This window comes from Typopeltis vanoorti, chromosome 13, assembly GCF_054136105.1.
Source record: "Typopeltis vanoorti isolate ZY-2024b chromosome 13, IOZ_Tvanoo_1.0, whole genome shotgun sequence".
Taxonomy (NCBI): Eukaryota; Metazoa; Arthropoda; class Arachnida; order Uropygi; family Thelyphonidae; genus Typopeltis; species Typopeltis vanoorti.
The window spans coordinates 107,546,630-107,561,433 of record NC_143561.1 but is presented as its reverse complement, the minus strand read 5'-3'; the positions used below and the strand labels follow the sequence as shown (position 1 = coordinate 107,561,433).

Below are 14,804 nucleotides of genomic sequence, written 5' to 3'. Positions count from 1 at the left end.
TTTATTAAAATTTTCATTATTAAAAATTTCAAAAAGTGCATCGTAAATTTCTCCTAACTGATATCGTAGAGGGCGGATTGCATTAATTTTACTTTCCCATCGCGTTTTTGATGGCTGTTTCAATGTTAAAATTTTTACGAACTTTAAAAGGCTTGCCCAATATTTGTAAGAGAATGAAGAGAAATTGTATATTTCTTGAATAATTGCAAAGAAACTAATTGTATCTGTCATATACTTTGGCTGCATCGTTAATGATTAAACTTAGAGTATGAGCAGCACATGGCACGTAAAAAGCTCGAGGATTTTTGTTCAAAAGGAAATTTTGCAGCCCATATTTTTTTCCCTTTCATATTTGCCGCATTGTCATACCCTTGACCTCGCATGTCTTCAATGCGGATGTTCCATTTTTTCAGTTGTTCCATTATTGTTGCACATAAACCACATCCTGTGGAATCTGATATATCTGCAAAACCTAAAAAGTTTTCGCTGATCTTGACAATTCCATTGTCACAGGAAACAAAGCGAATAATAATGGTCATTTGTTCTGTTTTACTTGCATCAAGTGTGCAGTCTAAAATTATGGAATAATATTTAGATTTTCGAATTGATAATAAAATTGTATCCCTGATTGCGTTTTTTAAAGTTTCTAATATTTCATTTTGTCTATCTTTACAAATAGTGTACTCTATTATTTCGATGTAGGGCCCTTTCAACATGATTTTTTCCGTAACGGGATCAAACTTCACAAACAGTTCGACTAATTTTAAAAAATTACCGTTATTCTTTTCATATCATTTATCAGATGATCCGCGAAAAGCTAAATTGGTTACCAAGGCATTTTATAATTTCAATCAAGCGTTCGAAAACACTCCTCCAATGTTTCTTTTCCATTTCATACATGCTTTGAGTCTGGCAATCAATAATATTTTTTTTTTTTTTTAATTTTTATCAAGTTCCTTCCATTTTAAGAAAATTTTCCTGTGAGTTAAACTAGTCTCATGTCTATGCAAAGTTGTACTTACATTTCTCCAGTCGTTATAACTTTCTACAAAACTACTTGATTCAGTAGGTGCAAAAAGTTTGCAACAAAAGCAAAAAACAGAATTTAAAGTTTCGGAATAAATGAGTCATGTTCTTGGCACGAGCTCCCCGTTTTCCATTTTTCTATTATAACACGTTTCGCCAAATTTACGACCATATGTATCTCTGGGATATATTTTTCTTTTGAACAGGCCCCATTTCAATTAAAACAACTCGTAACTTTTCATCAATGTTAATTTCGTGGTCAACTATAACTAAATCTTCTCCTAACTTTTTCACTTAAATCATGCGTCTTGTTATCTTGTTCATAGTTGCAATAGTACTTTGATGTAAACTGGATTATGTGCACGGTTCTTCAACTCTGATTTCTGATGTATCGAGTTGGTTACAATCTGCATCAGAATATTTTGATATTTTAACAAATTTATTAAGAGTCCCAGTTTGTTTCTTAACATCTGCTTCTTTCGCAGCATGTCGCTTACGATTTTGTGCACCGGATAACTTTTTTTTAAAATTTTTGATTCCGTTTCTATTTTATACCCACAAGAAATTATTACACAACACGACACAGAGACGAAATAATAGTCCGCACTGCGCTACGGTCAGTAGCATACTGAGATGCGTACCATATGACTGGTTAACTAGCAACAAATGTTTTGTACGAAAATTCGTTTCTGCACATAAAAACCGTTTACCATTTCACTTTAGATAGACTGCAGTAGACACAACATTCTTTACGCAAGCATTTAGCCTGTTCTCGCTGCAAAATTGTAAACAGCCGGCTGATCAAAGAGGCGGCAATATACAATTTTTCTTAATTTTTATTCAGTGTATCTGGCCTTATTTATTTTAATATTGATCATTCTAAGAATTTTTTGTTTTTATGATAAAAATTTTTTTTCTTAAAAATGAACTTATGAACGGTGCCCCGGCGGCGGAGCCCGCTTCCGCCGGCACTGACGCCAAGTAACTTGTCTTTATAGAAGTCGATTCAGTACTGTGATATAGAGTAAACTGTACGGTTAGGACCAGTGGCGCTGCCCTCCCAAAAAGAAAAAAAGGAAAAAACACTAGAAATATTTCGAAAAGTCTTTTCCTAATTAAAATTCAATTTTTATTTATGTTGTGTCGTGTCTTCTATTTCTACACTACTTATGAATTAATGATTATTACAGATGCTCAGTCATAGGTCGTATGTGATTCGTAGTGTGTATTCTCAAATCGTCTACTCAACTCAATCGTCCAAGATTAAATCCTGAATGCGCTACTGGTTAGGACTAACCGCTCTATCTATCAAGAGTGCATTTTTTTTTGCTCGGTTTGTTTGTTTTGCGAGATAACCCCGCCCCACCCTCCGAGTTTTCGGTAAGGGATCATCGTATGCGATAAGCTTACTCATGAATTATCTTTATAACGGTTTTCCTATATTCTACAAGGAATGGCACTTCGATTCTTGCCAACCAAAAGGACATCATCACGTAAACCTTTCCTCTATAAATTAAATATAACTCCGGCCACATTATGCAAACTTTTTATTGCACAATTCTCGTTTATAAAATAGTAGGGGCTAATATTTCTTATCGAAAATACTAACATTAATTACCTAAAATGGCCATGACAATATCTTCCTTGAGAATTTCTATAGTTCCTCTAGAAATAAAATACAGGGCGGTAAGAACGTCTCCACGGTGAACTAAAGTATCGCCAGGAGGTGCGTGAGTAGTTTTAAATTTCATGGAGAGGGCGCGCAAGCATCCGGGACTGGCACCTTTAAAGGCAGGGCAGTTATTGAGCAGGTTACGGTTAAGATGAAGGCAGATGTCTGCTTGCAGGCACTCAGGAAATCCCTTTAGCACCTGAAAAATACAAGTACATTTCAGATTTGAGTTCAGCATTTAATAAATTAAAGAGTAATTAAAGTTTAGTCATGTAAATTTTTAATATTACTGGCTGACATGTTTTTTTTTTTTGCTTGTGGCTCAAATATTTGAAGTAAATTTCAGTACTTTGCTAGATTAAAGAATGCATCGTATTTCAGAAGGAAATATGTACATTAATAGCCATATGGATAACTTAGTGACGTAATAATAATTACTGTTAATTCCAGATTCATTTGGGTAATCAGAAATGGATGTGGACGAGAGATCAGTGAGCAGAAAGCTTATCAATAGTTCATTCTTATCTTGATCTACTGTCTGCAGTGGCATAGTAAAAAAGAAAAAAAAAAAATCAGACCCTCCACACTCCGGCATAGACATAAAGTCGATCAAGAGCGAATGCTGGTCTTGAAATTCACGCTTGCTCTTGTTATGATTCAGGAAGTGAGAGGTGTGATTGAAGTCTGATTAGCGGAATAATAAATTACTGACCATTTAAAACTATATGTTTAGAAATTTTTGTACATTTAATCATACAAATACAACATTTATTTTACAAATGATATTCTATCTTTTTCAATTTAGCTACTTGAATACATACAAATTCTACCCTACGGTTCTTCTTTATGAACTGGTCAATAACATCGTCATAAAAAGTTGGTTGTAACTTAATTTTCCCAAGCAACACGCATACTTGTAAAGGCTGGCTGAAGCTCACTGGCTAGAGCTACTTTGACTGCGTATGGCCTTGTGCTTAAGACGACGTAAAGAGGGTGGAAATGGCTATGCGCGCGCATGAAATCACAGTGCTGCAGCGAGGACCTGGAAGCTCCAACAACCGAGCAAACATCGGTCTTCGATACACAACGCAAAGCTCAATTATTGCCGCACAAGCTTAAGACGTCTTCTGTCTACAAAAACAAAAGCCTAAATGGAATGCTTATAAAGGCATGCATTTATTAACAAATAAATATTACTTCCTTCTCAATTAATGAGCTTGCATAGCAAGCATGGAGAATTCGCACCTGCAGTCGATTGGAGATAACAGAATTCATCGCGCATGAACAGAACACTTTTACTCGTTATATACAGAAAATATTGAGGGCAGTAATATAAATTCACGAATTGGATCAATACCCTGGGAATATTTTTAAGTTAAGACGTGGAAGATGGCAGATTTAATGCAAATAATTCCTTTTTCCGATACTGTACTAGTTGACTTAAAATACGCAATTTACAGTTCGTATGTTCACGGCATTTTCGCTATCATAATATTTCAAATCTAAACCTGACAAGTGTCAGCTTCCTTTAATCGCAGACTAACAGTATTTTTCTTTACATGTTGTAAAATGTTTATTTGAACTAATAACATAAGAAAGAAGTAATAATGAAGTTCTTGTGCCTCCATAGCTCATTTGGAACAAATATGGGACAATACGTCTTTCACTTTAAAAGAAAAATCTGAGTTCGTTTGTCATCATGACGAGGAATAATCTTTTTACTTTTTAAATTGAAGGCGAGTACTGGGGGGGGGGATAGCAGGTTCATCATCCCTCATAAAAAAAAAAACAAATTGGTCAAGATAGCATTCGCAATTAACCGGCAAAAATACTATCAGTGGGCGGTAGATTATGCAGTGTATTATTGGCCGGTACACGACGTGGAGTAGATTATGCAGGTAGCGTAGTGTGCCTTCCGGCAATTACACTGTTATTGGACGCCACCCTTGGAGGCGTCCAATAACACGAAATGTTCTGCTCTTCTTTCGATAGCCAAATAATGAATTTCCCTACATTTCTCTGACTTCAAATTATATTTTATTCCTTTAATACCAGAATTCAAAATTAACAAACAAATAAAGATATGCCTACAACGAGGACCAGCCATCTCGGGGTGCAATGCACCCGAACCCCACGATCGAGTGGGCACAGTCGGTACACATTTGCGGAAACGTATTCTTTTTCGAATGTGCTTTTTTTCGGTTTTCCTGTGCCAAAATCATTTGCATATAAGAGTTTTACAATACGTTTATTTCGAATCCTTTAATTTTTATCTTTGAAAAATATTTTAGCGCCCCAAAAGGTTTCTTGCACCCGAGTCCCTTTATAGAGAAGGCCGGCCCTACCTACAACTCACCTATGAATTTTGTCTGAACCAAATAGCCATTTTTCTGAGTAGTATATTTTGGATTTATCAGACCCCCCCCCCCTCCCCAAAAAAGTACCAAATACGGTGTTTTGTTTTTAACAGAGTTGCATTTATAAAGGGCATTAGGTTATGGTTTCTAGAAATATGATGTAACACCAAACCGATAATATTCTTTATCTCTAATAATATTCAACAATACGAATTATTAATTGCATTTACATATTACTGGTCTTTTATTTTGAAATTTCGAAAACATATCAGCCAATAGTGTTTTCAATATGTTCACTTCTGATAAGAAATAAACTGTTCATTGGTTAATTGCCATGCGCAGAGCAAGTAATCAGAACTGTTCCACAAATGCACATTTCAATGCACGTGTGCACTTCTCGACTACAAATAGCTTAAGATGAAAGGTTTACATTGAGCCTCGGTAGCGTAGTGCCAGCGGCATGCGCTTGCTAAGTAAAACATCACCTGAGTTCAAATCCACCTGAGGATTTCTTCGCAGGTTTTTTTCCACTTAGTACCGAGTTAATCGGTCTTGGACCGAGGTGGTGAGGGGGTTTTTCCCCCTCACTCCAGGAAAACCGATCTTAGAACACACAAACTTACAGACATGAACACCCACCCCATCGTCAATAATTCCGTAAGAGGGAATTACTTTCGATTTATATAGGTGTCGAAAGAAATTTCCTCTCCGTATTTTAAATACATCTGCAGTTTTTAGTCTTTTGCAAAGAGAAAAAAATCAGTGGACATAAATACACTTATTCTATCATTGAGCAGCACACTGAACAAAAAGAACATGCTATATTCTTTGTTGTTCAATATACTCAATGGTAGAATACAGCGTATCATGTCCACTGATTTTTTTTTTCTTTGTAAAAACTAAAAACAGCAGATGTATTTAAAGCTACTCTGAATAACATACGAACAAAAATACTTTCGCGTTTAAGGAGACACTGCTCAACAATAAGTACATATACACACAATTCATCCATGTCAAAATCATAACTTCTTCAAAGCTTAACATACAAAAAAAAGTGACACTCGTGCATCTACTAGCCAAGTTGTACATTATCCTAAAATATCTACCGTTTTTATATCGTCATATTTGTAAGGCGACGGTTCAAGTCATACGAAGAACCATAACTGAATTTCCAGCAAGCAAAAAATTATATAAACTGACTTGAGAGCATTTACCAAGCTGGAAAAACAAGAGATGTATGTGTATCTCGCATATTTTCTTCAGCAATATTTATTGCTCTTTGAAACATTACGATTGAGCACTGTAACCTTTGATAAATACTGTCTAAAATAGGATTCGTGAAACTTTACTGCTAAATATTAATCAAGTTAACCAATTAACTGAATTAAATATGTCCAAAACAGGCTCCATCGTTAACACATACCTTCCAATTCCACTTGGTAACAGAATTTTATAAATTCGTTAAACCTTCTGATTCAACAACTTTTCGATAATTTTCTAACCATATTAGGTTTCTTATATCACCCATGAGTTTTGATAAAAATAAACTACTTTTATGCATATTTACCTTCAATGCCAGTCGTTATTTTCACAATTATCTGATACCTCCCAAACTCAATCAAATGGCGGAATCTGATGTTAGCAGATTCCATCCCATTGAAACTAGGATTTCTACGAGAAAATCGTTTAAAGAATCATTCGCAGAGCAGTCCACGCATCGTTACAACAATGCGGTCATATATAATCTTGAATTCCAAGATGGCTAAAATATATGCCGAATCTACTCACAGGAACCTGTTTTGTAGTGTGGACTATTCCGTCATACATACTGTGAATCCGATTTTCTCCTTTATTCAGTAGCAAAAAGGCAAGAAACAAAGCACTGCTGAATATCTAGCCATTAAAATGAAAAAATGTCTTTGCCACTAAACATCTCCCACTACTATCTTGAGGCAAAGATTCCCTATAAGGAACCCCCCCCTCCCATCACGTGTTCACTTGGTTTCTCCACTAGGAAATTCCTCTCGCCCCTTATGACATTTTCATTTCCCTTCAAAACCCTGCATGCAAAAGTAATACTCATTTTTCATCAGCAATTTATCAGGCCATGTTTCGAATGGTAATGAATCCCGTATATTTCGTCTTTTTCATGGACACATGCAGACCCAAAAACAAATCAGAGTGATTAGACTAAACATCTATAGTCCTTGGAGGAGTGCCCTCTGTGGGCAAGAGGTCACCCGACAGGCTATAATTAAAGCAATTTATATACAATTGGAAATCAAAGGGGAGGGAGTTAGGCTTTAATGGCTGACAGATTGATATGGAGATTTGAAAAGTAGAGATTATATTTGATTAATGTTCTCGCTATTTTCTGCTGAAGTCCCAATATTGGGAATAGCATCTGCATTGCTGTAATCTGTGGGATGTATAAAAGCAAAAAAAAATATTTTATTATTCTGTTAGGAGAGAGGCCCGTGTAGCTCAGTGGAAGTGGCGCTTGCGTCCTCTGCGCTTGGTCGCTTGAAGTCAGACTTAAGTCTAGTCGCCGACTGGAGGAACATTTTCTAAGCCTTTCTTCGACCGATTCCCGAGTTAGTCGATCTCTGGCACGGGCAAGCGGGTTTTTCATCACGGAAACTCAAGAAAATCGACCATAGTACCCACATTATTTCAGACAGTGACATATCTTGTTAGGGTGAGGTACCAAGAGATGGCAGCACTTGTTTGCCAGTCTCTTAATTGGTGGCTGTGTTTAGTGATAGACATGGGCCAGCTATCTCTGATTAGCTACTGATGGAGATTGAACTGCCCACTCAGTCTCCAAAAGCTAGATAGGGTTAAAAGGCCTCGCCTATTCCCTATAAGGAATAAAAGGCGTTAGCTGATTTATTTATTATTTTTTATTCTGTTCGGAGCTTAGGTAGCAATTTAATAACTTGTAACATTAACTTAGCGAAGGAGAGAAGTTAGAACATGGGCGGAATGCTCTGTTAATTAATGTTTTTACCTTATTGTGGAATGGTGAAGGGAAAGTTTGTATCTTCCCGAGTGAGTTAGTTTTATCTAAACTGTGAAAGAACACGCGGAGGGTTGTGATTGAAGTGTCTAGAAATGCTGAAATATTTTATATGCTAAAATGAATTCTGGGTGCTTGGGTATTGAGGTTCGAGAGGAGTATGTAATTTGAACTATTAGTGCCAAATAGATGGTTAACGACTGAAACGTTCCATATAAAAGTTGGCCAGACAAAGTGAAAGGGGAGAACCTATACCCTCTATTCTGTTGTCAGTGAATAATCACCAGGGATAGCAAAATTGTAAGGATCAGTGATGTCGGGATGGAGAACAATTAAATGAGGCCTAAGGGAAGTGGAAGTACTGGTGAATCTAGAGGTGATATTAAAGATGTGGTGGTGGAAAACCTTGAGAAACTAAATTATCTTAAATTTTGACTAGTGGATTATTTATTGTTCTAAATATTTGAACATGATGGCTCTGGATAAAACGAAGCACCATCTATGGATCAAGAAGGATTTCGTATGTATTCTTATTCGCGTTAAGTTAGGATGGTAAAGCGTATCATATTAGAATGTTATAAAGGTCTGATCGATTACAAATGCTCCTTGCTATACATAACTTTAGAAAGTAGTAACAAATTGAACGCTTACATGACATAGAATATAAAATTTTCCTAGAGCGGCAATTCTCTTGTCACCTGCAGATTGCTTAACTAGTAATCATTCTACTTAACTGCATTCGAGAAATGAGCAAAATGACTACTCCGCAAGAAGAGATGTTAGTGCTGCTTCTGATACGGTGTTACAAAACCTGCGACTTCATCGTGTGCAAAAAGAGGCATCCAAAAAAAATTTAGATAAGAAGCACCAACATATGAGGAATATGCTTTCCAAAAGGGAGATATATGGAACTACAAGGCAGATTATGAAAAGCTTAGGAGGAAGCTTAAATCTGTACCACGGCATAAAAGACTGTAGGGTAAAGATGTTAGTAGAGCATGGGATATAGTTAGGGGTTATCTAGATTCTAGAGGAAGTAGTATTAAATCGTATACCTCGAGAAGACGTTAGATGGATGAGTGATATCATTAAGCATGAGCTGCAAAAGAAGAAAATCCTGTGGAAGGTATATAAAGAGAAAGGTGACCAGCAAACTCACGAAGAGTACCAGGCTCAGGCAAGAAAGGTTACCAGAATTCTAAGGAAGGCAAAATCAGATTATGAGAAGAATCTAGTCGAGCAGGCCAAAGGAAATACCAAAGAGTTCTTTCGTTATGCGGCAAGTACGAGGAAGAATGACTACGGAAGATTAACATTGATGAGTGATGATGGTCACGATGAGAAAGAAGGAATAAAATAGTTGAGTTACCGAGTGACCACTTTGCAAGTATATCTTCCTCGTGAGGTTACTGCTTTAACTTATGTGACAGACACTGATGTGGGAATAGAGGTGGATGAACTGGAGGTTCTTAGGATATTGCAGAATCTCAATGTAAATGCTGCTGTAGTATTAGATGGGATACCAGCTAGGGTTTTGCGAGAATGCATTTGACTAGGCTGTTTAATTTAAGTCTCAGCTCTGGTAGAGTTCCAAGGTAGTAGAAAGAGGGCAAAATAATTCCCTTGCCTAAGGAAGATTTTAAGACTGCAGCAGCAAATTATAGGCCAATCAGTATCTCAGGTGTAGTGGTAAAAATACTAGAAAAATTAGTAAAAAGAGAACTCAAGAATGGGTAGATAAAAATCTGATACTGTATGAGGACATGGCTTTTTGAAGGGTCGGTCATGCCCACCCTTCACTTGATGGCACTGTACTCCGGAAAACAGATGAAGCGGGAAATTTAGGGGTAGTGGTGGTAGACAGAGAGTTAAAGTTTAGAGGACATATTGCTAAGGTAGCCCATAAAATTACTTGGCTAGTGAAGATCACATTAACAAGTAGAGTTAAGGAAGTTATTCCTCTTCATAAGGTCTTGATACGCCCACATCTGGATTACTGTGCTCACGTCTGGTCCCCTGGGTTTCTTGGGGATGAGAAAGCGGTGGAGAGCATTCAGAGGCGAATGACCAAGATGGTGAGTGCTATGTTCCCTGTGAGGACAGATTGAGAGTGTGTGGAATCCAGAAGTTGGTTGACAGGAGAAAAAGAGGGGGATATGATAGAAACATTTAAGTTGCTTAAAAGGATTTATAGGATAGATGCAGGGGAAAATGTTTCAGCATTTGGCTAGAGGGACCAGAACAAGTAGTCATCCCTGGAAGTTGAATAAAGATGTTGTTAGTAGGGGTGTGAGGACTAGATTTTGCTTGGGGAGTTGTGAATCAGAGGAACGGGTTGCCAGAGTCAGTTGCAGTGGCGCACTCAGGATTTAATCTTGGAGGGGGCCGAGCGCTCAGGATTTAACCTTTGGGGGGACCGAGTTGAGTAGACGTTTTGCGAATACACACTACACATCGCATACAACCTATAACTCAGCATCTGCAGTGATCGCTAATTCATAAGTAGCACACAACATGAATAAAAAAATGAATTTTAATTAGGAAAAGATTTTTGGAAATTTTTCTAATGTTTTTTCCTTTTCTTTGGGGGGTGCCCGGGCCCCCATTGCCCCCCCCGGTCAGTTGTGAGTGCTTTGTCTGTTAATGCGTTCAGGAGAGGTATGACAGATTGAGTCTCCCGCGATACGTTTTCGGACTCCATGGAGTTGCCCGTATAATAATAATACCAAGAACTTCATTGAAGTCCAAGATGAACACTAATTACGACGCGAACGTGTAATGATTGCTGGAATCTTTCACAAGTAGTCTTCAAAAGTCCGTTAGCTAAAGTTGCAGATGCTGCCCACAACATATGGCGGGTTTTAAGTAATGCTTGTATCTGTAACCCTACCACACATACATACTGCAACTTTTGGATGACGAGGACAATTTAGTTCGTTTAGTGTGTTAGTGACAAAGCGAATTTTCAACTATTTGAGAGATAAATAAGCACGGCTGTCCTATTTGGGTCCTGACGACCCGAAACCAGAAGACACACATTATGTATTGACAATGGTCGATACATAATGTGAATTATGTATCAACCATTTTGGAAGGAAGTGTACGACATAAACGGCTCTTCTTATGTGCCACCATTACACAGGACTGTTTACTTGAATATACTGGAGAAATGGTTCTAGACAGTTCCATTGATGAATATATACCAGAAGATGGAGTGAGCGAGCAGAACCAATTTCTATTCAACAGAAGTCTCATTCCAATTAGATTTGTCAGAAATTTAATCTACTGGTTGATTGTAAACATGTTTATATTCCACCGCCTTATTCGTAATGCAGTGCTACTTTAGAGTCATCAGTGCATGTGGATATGTGACGGAGGCCTGGCGGGAGTTTAATTGCAGACTAAGTACTGCCTTGTTAGCAGAGGCGTCCGTATGAACTCCTCATTTGCAATACTCGAAACACACTTGTCAATACTAAATAGTGTTCAATGATTTACTATTTAAATCACACATTAATTGATGAATAAAGTAGGTTTAGGGATATAAGCATTTGCTATATCTGTAACAGCTCACAGACCAACAAATGTATGTCGAGACAATTCAAGTTCCATAACAAATCACGTTCAAAAATTATTGGCAGGTAACTGTTTTTCCACTTTACAGCTTCTTTTCTACCTAATTAGTGATTAATTATAATTTCCTTAAACTATAGAAAGAAGAAAAGTAGCATGATATATTAAGAAAATGGACATTGAATTTTGCGTAATTGCATACATTTTTTAATAATTGTAATTTATAAACAAAAACTCAATTCTGTTTCCGAAATTATATAAAATATGTACAATTCTTGTTTATGTTTTAAAGTTTTTGATTATGGAATCCGTTGCCAACAAAAAGTGAAAATGATTTCTGTGAGTACGCAAATCACCCGAAGAGTGGCATACTTCGTTTAAGCATACACGCGGGACCTCACTTCTTACTGAAGTCCTCGGTTTAGTTTGAAGAAGTATATTACAACTATTTCAAGTCCTCCCCTGTTGTAATAGTAATAAAAGTTCTTTTAGACCATATGAGAATTGGCACTATCCTGGGGGTGGGGGAGTGTTCTTCTGGCCGACCAGTTTTGAGAAATAAAAAACTAGTTTCGGTGAGAAAATCACCACCAACTTCGTATGAGACCGGTTAACTTCAGATATTTATACTTTAAGTAGAATGTCGCTGGAAGAGCCTGGGTCCTTCTCCAAGTGACTATTTTGAACGTTATATAAATACAGGAACCAGTCAAGATTTACTCGGGCGTTTTTTTTAACAAATTATTATATCATGAATTATTATATTTATAACGCAATTTTAGTAATAGAGAGAAAATAAGGGGAAAATAAATCCAGTTAGTTGGTTGGAGCATGCGAAAAGAATGCACGTATAAAGGCTATCAGAACAAGTACTTCATAATATACACCATTCGATAAAAAGACCAGGTTGACCATTGAAGAAACTGGTCTGCGGTCGGAACAGGCCTTAAGTGGTCCAAGGTCTTATATATCAGTAATTTCTTTTCAACCAATAAAACGAAATGAAGCCATTTCGATCATTCATATATAAACTACAATAATTGTAAAATTAATTAACGTAATTAGAATTTGTGAATATCTATGTCAAAGAACAATATACTGAATATAATTTATTACGCCATAAAATCAGTAAACACTACAAAACACTGATTCTTGATTCAGAGGTACAATTTCTTCATATGCTAGTCTATGCAATAATAATAGTCTCAAACAGCGCACAAACATTTAAAACATATTGACCTACGTGATTAACTATTTTCCACCTTTCTTTGCTGGCTTCTTGACTTTATTCTCTGTTTTCTTTGTTTGCACTTTCGTCACCGTTTTACCTTTTTTGATAGCAGCTTTCTTTGCAATCGAAGCCTGCTTTTTTACTGGAGGAACCTTCTTAACTACTTTCTTTGCAGTCGAAGCCTGCTTTTTTACTGGAGGAACCTTCTTAACTACTTTCTTTGTAGTCGAAGCCTGCTTTTTTACTGGAGCCTTCTTAATTATTTTCTTCGTAGTCGAAGCCTTTACCTTTTTTGTTCCTACAGTAGCCTTCTTTTTCACCGGGGTCTTTGTTTTCTTGTTTACACCTTTCTTTCCTATGCTTTCTGCTTTTGTCTTTTTTTCAGGCTTAGCTTTTGTTGGTATGTTTGGCAAAAAAATCTTAAACAAACCTTCTTCTGTTTTAGTAACTATTCCTTGTCTTTTAGCAGATGATAGAGCTTTCTTGATCGTAGTACTCATCTTTTTATCATCCACGTTATATTTCGATACAATATATCCTTGAATTTCTTCGAAAGTTGAACCTCGGCGAGCCTTTAATGCTTTTATAGCGGTGACTACCATGTTTATAATATCTGCTCTTTCGCTTTTAGAAACTGGAGAGGAACCAGTGCAAGAATGAAGCTGACGCGTGTCATATAAAGGATTATCAGCCAAAAATGTATTCATTTTTGAAGGATTAAAAACCGTTTAACTATGGTATAAAAAGATATTTTGCTTATGCCTCAGCCACTCGCACTAGAGCCAAGCGAATAATCCGACTAGGTTCGAATAGTGGAACTGTTCATGAATTTATATTGTCCACGCGAGAACGTATAGATTGCTGCGTGCCCTCCACTCTGTATAATGGTTTCATGAAAATTATAGATGACCAGTTTTCGGTTATTTATATAATCAAAATAAAATGCATCCTTACAATAAAATGCTATACAGTTCTTTATGAATACACGACTAATAAAAAATATGAATGAATATATAAAAATAATGCATGCATAATTATATCAATTCAGTGGATATTAAATCCAACATTATTTCAAAGCCGAATACAGAAACTATAAAAGTTTCGTGCGAAATTTGACCAGAGCTTAACGGGAATACACTCGCCGCCATATTATGAATTGCCTACCCGAACCTTGTAGGAGACATGAATACTAGCGTCCATATAGGAGACGAATATATGGACGCTAGCGTTCATGTCACTTATAAGGTTCGTGTAGGGCAACTCGTAGTATGGTGGCGAGTGTATTCCCGTTAAGCTCTCTGGCCAAATTTTGCACGAAACTTTTATAGTTTCGGTATTCGGCTTTGAAATAATGTTGGATTTAATATCCACTGAATTTATATAATTTTGCATCGCCGAAGTGAAGCTTTTGGCTCTTTATTTTAGTAAGTGCATGCATAATATTGAATAATATTCATTATTATTCAATAAATAAAAATTAAAAATAAATGTAAAAGTAATGAATAATAAAAAAAAAAGAAAATAAATGAGAAAGTAATATATAAAACTAATTGAGTGATCAATAATTAAAAGTAATTTGCTGGCTGGCTGGCTTGCGCGGCGTAATGTACAGCATAACCAACTCAACAACTCTCCAACCCACACGCTTTGGGTTCGAATCCCACTAAGGAAATTCATGCTTGCGGTCTTTAAATTGGTGAATGTCATCGACCAGTACGAGACAATTACTAACTACACGATGAAAAAAAAAAGTTTCACATCTTATCCATCGTTGGACCTCCTTTAGCGACTACCAGTACCGATTCTCTTCAATCCCTTGCATACAGTTCGGCGAGATTTGGTCAGGAACAGCCTTCATTAAATGCTTCAGTCAACTGCTACACACAGGAAGTTCTGCTTGTCGGTAATAGCTTTCTCTAAAGAACG

General features: G+C 36.7%; 1 protein-coding gene across 1 annotated transcript in view; it reads right to left on the bottom strand.

The window, feature by feature from the left end:
• The window catches only part of LOC150100445 (voltage-gated inwardly rectifying potassium channel KCNH6-like), a 477,512-nt gene that overhangs the window by 41,398 nt on the left and 421,310 nt on the right, over nucleotides 1–14,804 (bottom strand). The window contains exon 9 of the mRNA XM_090402922.1: nucleotides 2,645–2,897. Coding sequence (XP_090259048.1) covers nucleotides 2,645–2,897 — 253 coding nt within the window. The remainder of the gene's footprint in view (nucleotides 1–2,644; nucleotides 2,898–14,804) is intronic.